Raw genomic sequence first — 15,562 nt, forward strand, 5'->3', positions numbered from 1 at the left:
TTTGATTACCACGGCAAACAGTGAGTCAATTGGTCATGTGCAGTACAGAATCTAAACATATCTTTGCACATGACAGCAAAAAACGCACGCAATAGTCTAAAGCGTGTTGCAAAGCCCCAGCAAAAGTAACCATGAATGTGTCGGGGGGAAATAGTAAGGAGATATTTGAATTATTTATTAATAAATGAGTGTTTTCTGAGTCTGTGTCGCAAAGATGATCCTGACTCGCCATCTCCTCAATGGACGCGCCTTTAGAGAGAAATGCATATTTACAGATTTTATAAAATCTGTAAAAAGAGTTTTTGATTTTAATTATTTAGTTTTAAAGTAGTAATTTAAAGCTTTCTATAGATATATTTAGTAAGTCTATGAGGCAAGTATTCGCAATTATCATTGTGAAGCGCTCCTGGACGAAATTGCAGAAAGCGCATCCTGTATCCTTTATTTTATAAAAGCACAACGTTTTTTTGATATTGTATGTGCACACAAATAAAAGTAGACCCTTTAAAGTTCCGAGTGATATATTACTCTTACCTTTATGAGCAAAAATTACGGCATATTTTAAGTTGTTTCCATCGGGCCAGGGCCGGGCTAGGGCCTATATTTGAGGCCCGTGCAGGGCTCTACCTTGTTTCAATAATGTATATAAAAAATAAAATCTGACAAATTTTTTTTTAAAAGTGTTGCTTCTTCAGCTAAAAGTAGGCAAAACACATTTTTTTCTCATTTATTTTTCTATGACTAGTCCATTTCTTTATACTGGCTCTATTTGAACCGGTGGGGTCATCCAAGGTGCCCTCTACTGGTAGCATTCATTCATAGAGTCAGAAAAATTGCATAATACAGTGAAAGCAGATGTACACCACCATTCAAAAGTTTGGAATAATACATTTTTTAATGTATTTGAAATAAGTCTCTTATGGTCCACAAAGCTGTATTTATTTGATCGAACATACAGTAAAACAGTAATATTGTGAAATAATATTACATTTTAAAATAACTTTTCTATTTGATAGATTTTAGAATTTGATTTATTCCTGTAATGTCATTATTCCAGTTTTCAGAGTCACATGATCCATCAGAAATCATTTGGTGCTTGAGAAACATTTCCTATAATTATCAATGTTGAAAACAGCTGTGTTGCTTAATATTTTTCTGAAAACTGTGATATATTTTCTTTGATGACAAGGATTCTTTGAGGACTAGAGAAAAACAGAATTTATTGTGACTTTTGATCAACTCAATGCACCCTAGCTGAATAAAAGTATTAATTTCTTTAAAAAAAAATCTTACTGACTCCAAACTTTTGAAAGGTACTGTATGTGAATGTATTATATAGTGAATCTCAAACAACAAGACGCTCGCTACTCACAATAAAAAACAACATTGAAGACATAAAACATGACCTCATAAAGAGCCACTGGATGAATGGAAATGAATGTAGAAATGAGTGAATAGATTAAATGAATAGCAAAAGAGGACGATGGTCACAGGATGTGATCTTTCGGTTTGTACATTGTGTGTGTTTTACCTTTCTGAAGGCTCATGTCCACCATGCGTGGTTCTGCTAGCTCCAGATAGAAGTTTTTGTTTTTTTCATACTCCTCATCATCGATGATTTTTACCTGTATGGTTTTACTGAGAGAGGAAGAGAGAGAGAAACACAACATCAGGGGTCACTGATCAAGTGAGGGGTCAGTGAGCTGTCCTGAGGTCAGAGGTCAAACAGGTCATGCAAACACACTATATTATCTTTCTATGATTCATTACCCTAGCTGTCTTGTACCATCAATCAAGTTTGCTGGCAAGATAAAATATGGAGGTATATGGGTTTCAACTGTTTGTAGCATTGTTACAAATAATGGTAACACTTTATTTCGATAGTCCACTTTAGACATTCTATTAACAGTAAGTAACTTTGCAACTACATGTCAACTAGCAGTTAGTAGAGTATTAGTAGACTGTCTGCTTAATATCTTCTAACACTTTCTTTGTCAACTTATTCTACTAACCCTAAACCTACCCTAACAGTCTACTCTGAGAGTTAGTAGACATGTAGATGCAAATTAATGAGAATTAGTTGACATGTAGTTACAAAGTTACTTATAGTTAGTAGAATGTCTAAAATGGACTATCGAAATAAAGTGTAACCCAAATAATACATTAATAATAATAAATAAATAAATAAATAAAGTTAATATTTTAATTCATTTTTTCAACAGTGAGGTTGTAACACTGCTACTTGAAATCATGTAGTTTTACAGTTGCAAAGTTGTTTTATTAAGTAGAATTATAGGTAGCTGTACTGTTGACAAATGTGTTTCATTCTCCCTGACAATATCTCAGCAGTCAAGATTAGAGATTAGAATCAGAATTAACGGTGCCCAATTTGCAAATGAATCACACTTTTGAGCATACAGTCAACTGAAACAAAACCAGTGCAAATGCATTCACAGCTATGAAGAAAGTCTTTAGGTTCAACAACTGCGCGTGAAGCTTGTGAAAGACTACAGGTAAAAACATACACACATTGCAGTTCAAAAGTGTGGGCTTAGTGATATTTTTTAAAAGAAATTATTACTTATTGAGACTTAAGATGCTTATTAATCTTACATAAGTTTTATATTTCAAATAAAAGATTCCTAATAACTTCTTAATTCACTGAAGAATTCAAAAAAAAAATTACGGTTTCCACAAAATTATTAACACAACTGTTAGATAATAATAAGAAATGTTTATTGAGCACCAAATCAGCATATTAGAATGATTTCTGAAGGGTCATGTGACACTGAAGACAAGAGTAATCGCTGCTGAAAATTCAGCTTTGCATCAGAGGAATATATTATGTTTTAATATATATTAAAATGGAAAACACGTATAATAATTCACAACAGTACTGTTTTACTGTATCTTTGATCAAATAAATGCAGCCTTGTTGAGGAGACTTCAAAACATTAAAAAATGTTAACGATACCAAAATTTGAATGGTAGTGTATATACATAGATAAAAACAGCCAATGCAATTTCTGCTGTATTTTGTAGATATTTTGGTTCTTCAATAAACATATACAGTATTAGATTAAATTATATGAAGAATTATAAAGTATCCTAAATGTAGCAAGCTAATTCTCTAAAGGCTAGCTTTCACCATACAGTAGCTTAGCTCATTTCCCTATAGAGTAGTTGGTATTTTAGCTAGCAACACAGCAGTAGCAACATTGGCAAATTGTTGATCAGCCTACATGAGTGTTTATTTAAAGAATCAATCTCTTAACACCTCTTATCTGTAACATCCATTTCTCTCTCACACTCTGTCACTCTTTCATTGCTAAATTCTCAGCATGTGTGTGTGTATTTATAACTCAGCATGTGATTGATGTTGACCTGGTTTCTCTGTGACTGTGAGTAACACCTGTTTCAGCTGTTTCAATGAGAGTTTCTGTGTGTGTATATACGCGTGTTCGACCTGTGAACATCCCCCTCCCTCCATTCGGATCAGTTACTCACAGTACAGCTGTCCGCAGACCCACGCCGCTTCATCTCTCTCTAATATGTCTTTCAGTCTAACATACTCATGTTCTCATTCCCTTCTGCTCTGCCCTGTTTCCCCCTCCATTAGCGGACACATTATACTCAAACATCCTCAGCCTCTCTCACTCACTCTCACAGCGAAGAGAGACAACGCACACACATACGCACACACACACACACACACACACACAATAAGAGACTGTGACAGGGCTGCGTGTTTGGTCTGTGATCTGATGTAGGTCATTCCTACCATGCAGTACCTTTTGGTGTCTCCATCATGTCTTAAAGGAACTGTAAAATTAGCTGAATTTTCAGCAGCCATTACTTCAGTCTTCAGTGTCACATGATCCTTCAGAAATCATTCTTATATGCTGATTTGGTATTATCAATGTTGAAAACAGTTGTGCAGCTTAATACTTTTGTGGAAAACTGTGATACATCTTTTCCAAGATTCTTTGACGAATAAAAAGTTCAAAAGAACATAATTTATCTAAAATACAAATCTTTTGTAACAATATACGCCTTTATTGTTACTTTTTATCAATTTAATGCATCCTTGCTGAATAAAAGTATTATTTCTAGAGCCCGACCGATATGGGTTTTTCAGGGCCGATACCGATATTAGGGAGTAAAAAAAGGCCGATATCGATATAGCTGATTTTGACCAGACTGGTAAAGAATGTATAGAGATACTTCTTACATTACTTTATATTTAAAAATAAAGTTAATAAAGTGCTGCATAAAAGGAATGGCACATGTGCTGTGGTTAATAGTCTTATATCCATTTGCCTGGACCAAGACACATGTGTATATGTGTATATGTGTGTTTGAGTGTGCAGGGCTAAAAGTAAAGGATATACAGTAAACAAGATTTATTTCTGTATAGTGAAAAAAATCCCTACAGTGGCTCCTCCACCTGCTTCGAGCTGTAGTGACTCGGCAGACTGCCTGAGCTTACCACAAATTAATCTAAACCTTGCACGTGTGCTCGAAATCAGAAAAGACAACATTCCTCCTCTGTTCTTTTACCATTCTGGGAACTAAATGGAATCTTAAGTCTGAAACACAATTTCACGGACCGCTGCATTCCAAAATGTGATCTAGGACTTACTCGAGACGATGCCAGTTTCACAAGGTGTGTGCTGATGTCTTGACAATGCACTAAAAAGCATAAATACCTCCAAGTTTCAGCTGTCTACGTTCTCTGGCATCGTTCGTGATTTTCAACAGAATTACAATGCAGAGCTGTTTCATTGCCACTGCAAGTTGCTTTGCCGATACCTTCATTCTAGAACATCTATCAGCAAATCTGCTTGGAATGTATCTGGTTGCCATAACAACTCCAGGCGCTTGCTGCTTTTGCTCCCTGCCATCCTACAAAGTACAAGAACTTGAATGTTACAAGTGGATTTGAATTTAACAATTTTAGCTTCCAATATTGTTAAAAAAATTAAGACCATTAACCTAAAGTGTCCATACAATCCCTTAAAGTAAACATTAGTTAACCTCAGTGGTCAACCAATACAAATTTTCTGATGGTCGACAGTCCAATGCCGAAATATTAAAATGCATGGTGGCCTGGTATAATACCACACTATTTCATTTACAAATAGTGAAAACGCATGCAGAACAATTTCTGAAAATTATATTTTTTTACACAGTATTTACTAAATTATAGAGGTTAGTTATTTCTGTCTGCACTAATGCTGCCCACTTCAGCCAACGTTGCTACAATTTTGTCACACTGACAAAACACACAATCAATATATTTCTTAGTAGACCTGACTACTAATGGTATCAATATTAGAGAATGATGCTCTGATCTCAAAAGCTTTGTTCACACTGCCCCAATCCTTCTGCACTCATTTCATACACTCATTTTGCAAGTAATAAAACTGGAGCAAACTGTGTAGACAATATCTGGTATATTTATCTTGGATAAAGTCAAGTCACAATGCCAAGAGACAATATAGTAGTAGTAGTCATAGTGGAAAGAATGAGGAACATGCATTTACATTGATGCATATCCTGTTTTCAAGAACCATTACTCATTCACTCAATCACCATTCATACATAGTGAATGCCACATGTGAGTGGAAGTAAATGAATTGGCTGAAATATGGCTGGCGAGGACTGGAATTGAGAACCGCTGCATTACAGTAATACGGTTTCCTGACAGACAAACAGAAAAAACACCTGAAATATGACTTGACTATTTAGACTAAATAACATTTTCAAAACATTGTTTTTAATCATATAAACCACATAGACGGTAGATGAGCATTGGCAAATTTTAGAATTCATATGCTTTTTGATTGCTTTTCAGATTTTTTTTTTTTTTTTTACATGGGTTTTAGTTACATACATCATAAAAAAAAAATATTTTTACACCCTGTCTGAACACAGTTTTACACCATGTCCTAACCAAGTGTGATACAGCAACAAATGATAAAATCTTGCTCATGTTAATGAGAATTTCTGCCCTAAACAGCTGTGCCCATGATAAGCGGTGAGACATTGTGTTCGAATTTCCTAATTAATTTATTCATACAAATCAAAACCTGAGATATTTCAGCGCACACATAGATCTATTTTCCCGCAGAGTTTAGTGCCGTCTCTAATCAAAAACACCTGAACAAGCTAATCAAGGGTTCAGCTGAAAATACAGTTGAGGCTCCTTAACTCCTCATGTTAGCAGATCTACAGAGAGGGAGAAAGAAGAAAGTAGGAGCAAATGGAGAAGCTAAAAAAAGAAAAGAAAGGATAAAATGGATGAAGGAAGAGAGAGTGGGGAAAAAGGTTTTTAAAAAACTTGTCTGTGCAAACCGGGTGCGCAGAGTAGGCTTGCCGCGATAGACTGTGCTGACGGTGATACCGGTGTTAAGCCGCAACACCGGTTACGTCACTTGCCCACTGCGTCACCGACCCCCACTGTCGTTTTGATTTTTTATAGTAATAAAAATAATTTAGTTCAGTAAAAGAACAGACACTACAATTAAAAACTGAACGCGGATGCTCAATGCAGTTGAACGACAGTTGCATCACAGATCAGATTTCATTTCTCCAGTGAGGAGAGTGAGCGATTAACCGGTGGGAAAATTTCCTCACCGTCACAACCCTAGCGCAGAGGTATGCAAATACATGTTGACAGGCAGGTAGGAAAGTCAATTAAAACACTCGTTCTGACTCTGAGCATTTTGATTGGACGAACATTTCTTGGTCCTACGCCTTCCACAGAATATATAAATATAGACTTTATTTCAATTACTGAAAGTAATTTTCAATTGATTATTTTAACAGTTTATTTTCAGTTAACAACAACAACACTGCTGAAGTGAATTATCATCAGGCCCTGAGCTGATTGATGGACATCAATTTCATTTAAAACTAATACAAACTTGCACACACATACTCTCTCCCACGTGCTCTCTGTGCGAATGGAGTAGTGTTGTGTGTCTGTGAGGAGTTCTGTGCATATTGGTTGTGTTTATGCAGCATCTTTTCATCTACATTCAGTAATTCAACCTGCAGGCACAGAGACACTCTTGAGCATCATTACTGCACCAGAAATATGCAACTAAGAAAACCTCTGTCTCATCTGTGTACAACACACACACACACACACGCACACACAGATATCCAAATCAAGAGTGAGGAGGAAGGAGAGGAGAGGGAGTCTATGTTCTCTCCAGTGTCACCCTGATTATATAAGAGACACGTGCTAAAAATAAACCCTGCAGTGAAAAGGGTGTGTGTGTGTGTGTGTGTGTGTTTGTGTGAGTGCATACATGTCTGCACTGATGGGCAAATACACACACAACCAGAGATACACGTTCACAGACTAATTTGACTCAACGCAAACACAAACACACACTAAACACACACTGCACACACACACACACACACACACACACACACACATGCCTGCGAGCTCGTGTTCTCTGTGGTTGCCAAGGAGACACAGCTTCCTTCAGCTGAAAAGGAGCAAAGCTCTGGCTCCCCCCACACACACACACACACTTTAGCCTTCCCAGATACTTTCTCGATTCGGTATGCTAACACACACATTTGTGTGTGAAAAAGTCTATATAACATAACTTACTCTTGTTAGTGTTGTTTCCTGGAGCTCACCTCAGGCAACACTCCACTGGTGGCTATTAACAATAGACCGGAACCTCGTACCCCAGGGTGGTCAGCGCTAGTGGCGCTAATAACATGCTTAGCTAGCTGCTAGCGTGACTCTGAGACTCAGATGGGGCCACTTCTGTACTCAACTGTGAGTATTACCCTCTGATTAACCTGCAACCTACCGGCAGGGTCTGTATTAACTCTCGCTAAGTGCCAAATGCAGGTAAAAATTGGCTTTGGCAAGCTAATAAAATGGTTACTCACCAGTGGCTGGAACAGCAGTGTGATACATGGTTTAAATCGATTGTAAGGATTATATAAATCATATTAAAATGGAAAACAGTTATTTTAAAAGGATAGTTCACCCAAAAATGTACTCTCGATTAGGGGTGCGATGATAAATCGATTTGTGGATCAATTCTGTGATTTTCCGAATACATCGCAATTCTCTCTGGAATAATTTCTGAGCTTAGTTTTTAACAGCAGATGGCACTGCGTGCTTTAGAAACAGCCGCTGCTCGCTTCCACTTCCTTACACACACACCACTTGAACCTAAAATAATCATTCATAAAGTTCTTAAAAGTTGAAGCGAATTACAAGAGTGTTCACAGTGGGCTGTTTACATTAATCTCGCATCATAAAAGCATAAAAGCTGAGGTGCAAGTACATTTAACCTCTTACATTACTCAGCCGAACACACAAGTGCTCTTCTTCGTGAGCATTTGAGTGTGCGTTTAAAAACTAGCCTAGAGTGCCATTTTCTGTTAAAAACTAAGCTCAGAATCGATTCCAGAGAGAACCGCGATGCATTCAGAAAATGCCAGAATTGATCCATGAATCGATTTATCGTCGCACCCCTACTCTCGATAATGGTGGAAGAAGGTAACGGGGAAGAAGAATTGTTGAATAAAGATGTTATTTTTGTTTTTTGCGCACAAAAAGTATTCTCGTAGCTTCATAAAAAACACTGATGTCACATGGACTATTTTAGCGATGTCCTTATTACCTTACTGGACCTGTGTCAGTTACATTGCTGTCTATGCAGGGTCAGAAAGCTCTCAGATTTCATCAAAAATATCTTAATTTGTGTTCCGAAGATGAACGAAGGTCTTACAGGTTTGGGAGAACATGAGGGTGAGTAATAAATGACAGAATTTTCATTTTTGAGTGAACTATCCCTTTAAATTGTAATAATATATTTGATCAAATAAATGCATCCTTGGTGAGCAGAACCACTTCTTTCAAAAACTTTTAAAAAAACGTACTGACCCCAAACTTTTGAATTGAGCTTTATCATGCTGAGATTGGATCCTTGGACCCCGACACGGTACCCAGGGAAATATTCCAGTGCGCCACTGATTTGATCCACACAATGATTCACTGCAGCCACAGTGTGTTCGTTATTTAAGCATGTTCTTAATCAGCAATTCCTCTGTGCAAAATGGCTGTAGAGGGACTCTCGGATGGGATTCTGATTCATGGTGGAGAGTGCTGTAATCATTCCATTGATAGATCCCTGTCTGTAATGTTACTGCCGGTGTTCACTCGAACGGTCTTAGATTACAAAGGGAATTCCAAAGGGCTCCTCCATCTCTTTTTGTGTATGTTAATTATAACGGCTCAGTGGTCAGAAACTCAATGAAACTCGTTGATGAATGTGTGCCACATACTTCAGTCTTGACTGTGACCTCGGTTAAAGCTTACAACAATTGTAAACAGCACTACCTTTCAAATATTTGGGGTCAGTATGTTTTTTAAAGAAATTAAAACTTTTATTAAGCAAGGATGCATTCAACTGATCGAAAGTGACAGTAAATACATTTACATTGTCACAACAGATTAGACTTCTATTTTAAATCATGCAGTTCTTTTGAACTTTCTATTCATAAAATAATCTTGGGGGGGCAGTTTCCACAAAAGTATTAAGCGGCACAACTGTTTTCAACACTGATAATAATTAAAAATGAATCCTGAGCACCAAATCAGCAATTAGAACGATTTCTGAAGGATCATGAGACACTAAAGACTGAAGTAAGGGTTACTGAAAATTCAGCTTTGCCATTACAGATATAAAATACCTTTTAAAATACAATCAAACAGAAAATTACAGTATGTATACTATATAATATAGAGAATAAACTAATTACTTTGAGGATAAATTAGTTTTTCTTCTGAGCAGTCTGTGCTCAGACTGTCCATGATTTAATTTACTTTTTTTTAGTTGATTTAGTTTTCTTTTTTAGTTAGAGAAGTACTTAACCACGGTCTGAAATTGTGTAGAAATAATGTTCAATCAAATTGCTAGTAAATTTTTCTAATAGTTACAAAGAAAGGGCAAGTAACACACTGAATAAAACGTGAAATTTGGAAACAGAATGACTGAAACAGTATTAAAAAATACTTTTTACCATGCAGAAATGCTAGCAAAAATGTCTAAATTCCTAGTAATTGAGAAACTTAGCTGTACAGTAACAGTTAAGATCAAAATAAACGAGACATGTGGTGAAAGAAACAATATCATCTCAATATAATCCTCAATCAGTGACATTCCTGTGCAGACAGAATTACATTTATCAGAGGATTCCAAAGTTTACACAAAAACAGCAGGTAATTTACTCTTTACCAAGTTTGTGAGAGAAAAACACAGATACGTTTTGACAGGATTGAAATCACAAAGTACGTCGTCTGCGAAACACAAATTTACCTGACCTCCTCAGGGAAAACTAGTCCAGTCCAATAGGGCTCAAGAGAGAGAGATGAGCAAAGTGTGCTAGGATCAAACTGAATTTACACTCCTACATATTAAACTGGAGCCCTGAGGAAAGTCACACACACATACACAAACAACATGCCACCAAGCAGCTCCTCCTGGCCAGAAGAGTACATAATAAATAATTCAACATTAGGTATGGACAATATCACTTATCTTCTTTTAACCAAGTATAATCAAAGGTCAACATTGCCAATACTGATAAAAATGCAGATATTTCAAAGACTTACATTTCAGTTTGTTCCTCACACAAAACTGGAAAAGAATTTGTCACACGGGTTTGAGTGTGTAAATGATGACAGAACTTTCCCTTTTGTATGAACTATTCCTTGAAATCCAAAATAATTTATGATTTACATCATATATTCATCCTCTTTGCTGTTCAATCTATTATTCAAGCAGCTCTCCTCGTCTGCAATCTCTCTCCCTGTCACGAGGGATTTTTCCATTCACAGGAGTCACTAAGATGTTCAAGCTGATGTCTGGAGTGAATGTAGTAAAACAAGAGTGAAACGAACTCAAATTCACACAGACACAAGCACAGTCCCTCTATATAATCCTAGATCCTTGCATGAATTTCTCTCAACTCTGTCAGACGGCTTGGAGGTTATCAGAAAGCTCTCAGATTTCATCAAAAATATCTTAATTTGTGTTCCGAAGATGAACGAAGGTCTTACAGGTTTGGGAGAACATGAGGGTGAGTAATAAATGACAGAATTTTCATTTTTGAGTGAACTATCCCTTTAAATTGTAATAATATATTTGATCAAATAAATGCATCCTTGGTGAGCAGAACCACTTCTTTCAAAAACTTTTAAAAAAACGTACTGACCCCAAACTTTTGAATTGAGCTTTATCATGCTGAGATTGGATCCTTGGACCCCGACACGGTACCCAGGGAAATATTCCAGTGCGCCACTGATTTGATCCACACAATGATTCACTGCAGCCACAGTGTGTTCGTTATTTAAGCATGTTCTTAATCAGCAATTCCTCTGTGCAAAATGGCTGTAGAGGGACTCTCGGATGGGATTCTGATTCATGGTGGAGAGTGCTGTAATCATTCCATTGATAGATCCCTGTCTGTAATGTTACTGCCGGTGTTCACTCGAACGGTCTTAGATTACAAAGGGAATTCCAAAGGGCTCCTCCATCTCTTTTTGTGTATGTTAATTATAACGGCTCAGTGGTCAGAAACTCAATGAAACTCGTTGATGAATGTGTGCCACATACTTCAGTCTTGACTGTGACCTCGGTTAAAGCTTACAACAATTGTAAACAGCACTACCTTTCAAATATTTGGGGTCAGTATGTTTTTTAAAGAAATTAAAACTTTTATTAAGCAAGGATGCATTCAATTGATCGAAAGTGACAGTAAATACATTTACATTGTCACAACAGATTAGACTTCTATTTTAAATCATGCAGTTCTTTTGAACTTTCTATTCATAAAATAATCTTGGGGGGGCAGTTTCCACAAAAGTATTAAGCGGCACAACTGTTTTCAACACTGATAATAATTAAAAATGAATCCTGAGCACCAAATCAGCAATTAGAACGATTTCTGAAGGATCATGAGACACTAAAGACTGAAGTAAGGGTTACTGAAAATTCAGCTTTGCCATTACAGATATAAAATACCTTTTAAAATACAATCAAACAGAAAATTACAGTATGTATACTATATAATATAGAGAATAAACTAATTACTTTGAGGATAAATTAGTTTTTCTTCTGAGCAGTCTGTGCTCAGACTGTCCATGATTTAATTTACTTTTTTTTAGTTGATTTAGTTTTCTTTTTTAGTTAGAGAAGTACTTAACCACGGTCTGAAATTGTGTAGAAATAATGTTCAATCAAATTGCTAGTAAATTTTTCTAATAGTTACAAAGAAAGGGCAAGTAACACACTGAATAAAACGTGAAATTTGGAAACAGAATGACTGAAACAGTATTAAAAAATACTTTTTACCATGCAGAAATGCTAGCAAAAATGTCTAAATTCCTAGTAATTGAGAAACTTAGCTGTACAGTAACAGTTAAGATCAAAATAAACGAGACATGTGGTGAAAGAAACAATATCATCTCAATATAATCCTCAATCAGTGACATTCCTGTGCAGACAGAATTACATTTATCAGAGGATTCCAAAGTTTACACAAAAACAGCAGGTAATTTACTCTTTACCAAGTTTGTGAGAGAAAAACACAGATACGTTTTGACAGGATTGAAATCACAAAGTACGTCGTCTGCGAAACACAAATTTACCTGACCTCCTCAGGGAAAACTAGTCCAGTCCAATAGGGCTCAAGAGAGAGAGATGAGCAAAGTGTGCTAGGATCAAACTGAATTTACACTCCTACATATTAAACTGGAGCCCTGAGGAAAGTCACACACACATACACAAACAACATGCCACCAAGCAGCTCCTCCTGGCCAGAAGAGTACATAATAAATAATTCAACATTAGGTATGGACAATATCACTTATCTTCTTTTAACCAAGTATAATCAAAGGTCAACATTGCCAATACTGATAAAAATGCAGATATTTCAAAGACTTACATTTCAGTTTGTTCCTCACACAAAACTGGAAAAGAATTTGTCACACGGGTTTGAGTGTGTAAATGATGACAGAACTTTCCCTTTTGTATGAACTATTCCTTGAAATCCAAAATAATTTATGATTTACATCATATATTCATCCTCTTTGCTGTTCAATCTATTATTCAAGCAGCTCTCCTCGTCTGCAATCTCTCTCCCTGTCACGAGGGATTTTTCCATTCACAGGAGTCACTAAGATGTTCAAGCTGATGTCTGGAGTGAATGTAGTAAAACAAGAGTGAAACGAACTCAAATTCACACAGACACAAGCACAGTCCCTCTATATAATCCTAGATCCTTGCATGAATTTCTCTCAACTCTGTCAGACGGCTTGGAGGTTATAAATAAAAGTAGCGGTAAATGTAGAAGATAGACAGTTTTAAAATACTGCTATTCCACATACCACATAGAATTATGGTGGTCAGTTAAAAACTGCTTGGTGACTGGGCTGTACAACTTTTCTAAACTATATTGTCTCATTATTGTTTAGTATAACTAGGCAAAGTGGTATGGAAGCCCATTTCTGCCATGGAATAAATAAATAAATTAGAACATGTCTGAAAGTTCAGAATTGTGAGATATAAACACAGAACTGCAAAATATAAACTCAGAATTCTGACTTTTTTCTCGTAATTCTATTTACATCTCACAATTCTGAGTTTATATCTCACCATTTTTACTTTTTTCTCACAATTCGTAGTTTACATCTCGCAATTCTTACTTTTTTGTTTCTGCCACATAATAAAAAAAAAGTTGGTTGACTTTTTTCCTCACAACTGCAAGCTTATATCTCACAATTCAAACTTTTCTTCTCTGAATTTTTATATTCAAATATAAACACAGAAATGTGAGAAAAGATCAGAACTGTGAGATAAAAAGTCACAATTTCCTTTCTTATTTTTTATTCATTGGCAGGAAACAGGCTTTCATACAGCGCTGACAGGAAGAACTAAAAATCATTACTAGGGATGTAACGATTCACTCCACTCAACTCAACTCAACTCACGATTCGATTCGATTCACGATTTTTTTTAAAAAAAATTTTACAAAATGAGATTTAAGACAAATTATAAATTAAATGTGTCCTTTTATTATTGCTTGGACAAAATGCTGCATGTTTCTTTGTGAAATTGAAATATAACACTCTAATAATATACTAATATAGCACTTGTATATTATTGCTCTTTTGTTGGTTTTGATTGCTTCTATTGTCCTCATTTGTAAGTCGCTTTGGATAAAAGCATCTGCTAAATGACAAAATTTAAATATAATGTAAATGTAAATAACAAAACTAAATTAACATTTTAAAACAAGCCCCAAATCAATTAGATTGTATAATTTCTAAATTTGAAGCAAAAACAGAATGGTTTGACTTCAGTTTTGTGAAACTATAAATAAAAATATCGAAACAGCAGACGAGCTGAATGAGACGCAGATTCACTCTCTGCCAGCAGGTGGTGCTTAGAGCGTTTGCTTGGTTTCCGCTGTAAACAAAGCAGCTCTGCACTTATGAACTTTAATATGCATTATACAGAAGCAAGATGAAAAGAAAAAATACCATCTAAACTTTTCTAAAGACAGTAAGTTCCCCTCAGACATACATTCATATAAACTCCTACACCTAAATGAATCGCGATTTGTTTAGCATCTCAACCGATTTGAATAGTCACATATTTGAATCGATTTTCAACTGGCACGCGGTTAATCGTTACATTCCTAATCATTACATTACATTACAATCATTACATCTTTCTAACTTCACACAATTACCAATAAGCCTCGTGCCTAAAGACCTCATGACAGCAGCTTACTACGCTTCGTAATAGCTACTCCTGATACGTTTGCCTAAACATGTTTGTGCTCTATGAAGAAATCAAAACATATTCTCTAGAAGCACCTGTTAATTCATCATAATAAATTAATAATGTTTACTATTCTAAATGATTCATCATTACACAGTGGAGCTCTGCTATAACTGCAAATTTACAACAACAAAACAAAGGTCTGAAAGTCCAAGGGGATACGAGAGGCAGAAAAAACAGTGCAAAGAAGAATCAGAGAAGGCTAATGATACACATCCTCTTTCTACTGTTGCTTTCCTTTCATCATTCCTTTCAACGCTGACTACAGGCACAATAATTAAAGCTACTAACACACAAACTCCAGAGGCTACAGCAACTAACTCCAGAGACTGTGACTATACATTTATAAAAATTTTCCCAGCATCCATTTTTCCAGTCACATTATTTTTCAAAAATGCATTTCTTATCATTATCAATGCTGAAAAAAGTTGTGCTGATTAATATTTTTTTCGTGGAAACTTTGATAGAATTTTTGTGATGAATAAAATTTTTTTTTATTTTAAATGGAAAACTTTTATAACATTATAAATGTCTTTACTGTCACTTTTCAGTTTAATGTGTCATTGCTAAATAAAAACCTGAATTATGAATAATCAATCACAACTGCATATGAATTTATATATATATATATATATATATATATATATATATAATTGTACACACATATT

General features: G+C 35.7%; 1 protein-coding gene across 1 annotated transcript in view; it reads right to left on the bottom strand.

Annotated features, from left to right (window-relative positions):
* Positions 1 to 15,562, bottom strand: part of slc8a3 (solute carrier family 8 member 3) — a 45,251-nt gene that overhangs the window by 10,489 nt on the left and 19,200 nt on the right. The window contains exon 3 of the mRNA XM_016508717.1: positions 1,532 to 1,638. Within this exon, the coding sequence (XP_016364203.1) occupies positions 1,532 to 1,638 (107 nt within the window). The remainder of the gene's footprint in view (positions 1 to 1,531; positions 1,639 to 15,562) is intronic.

The sequence above is a fragment of the Sinocyclocheilus rhinocerous genome, unplaced genomic scaffold, assembly GCF_001515625.1.
Source record: "Sinocyclocheilus rhinocerous isolate Xijiao unplaced genomic scaffold, SAMN03320098_v1.1 scaffold564, whole genome shotgun sequence".
NCBI classification, from domain to species: Eukaryota; Metazoa; Chordata; class Actinopteri; order Cypriniformes; family Cyprinidae; genus Sinocyclocheilus; species Sinocyclocheilus rhinocerous.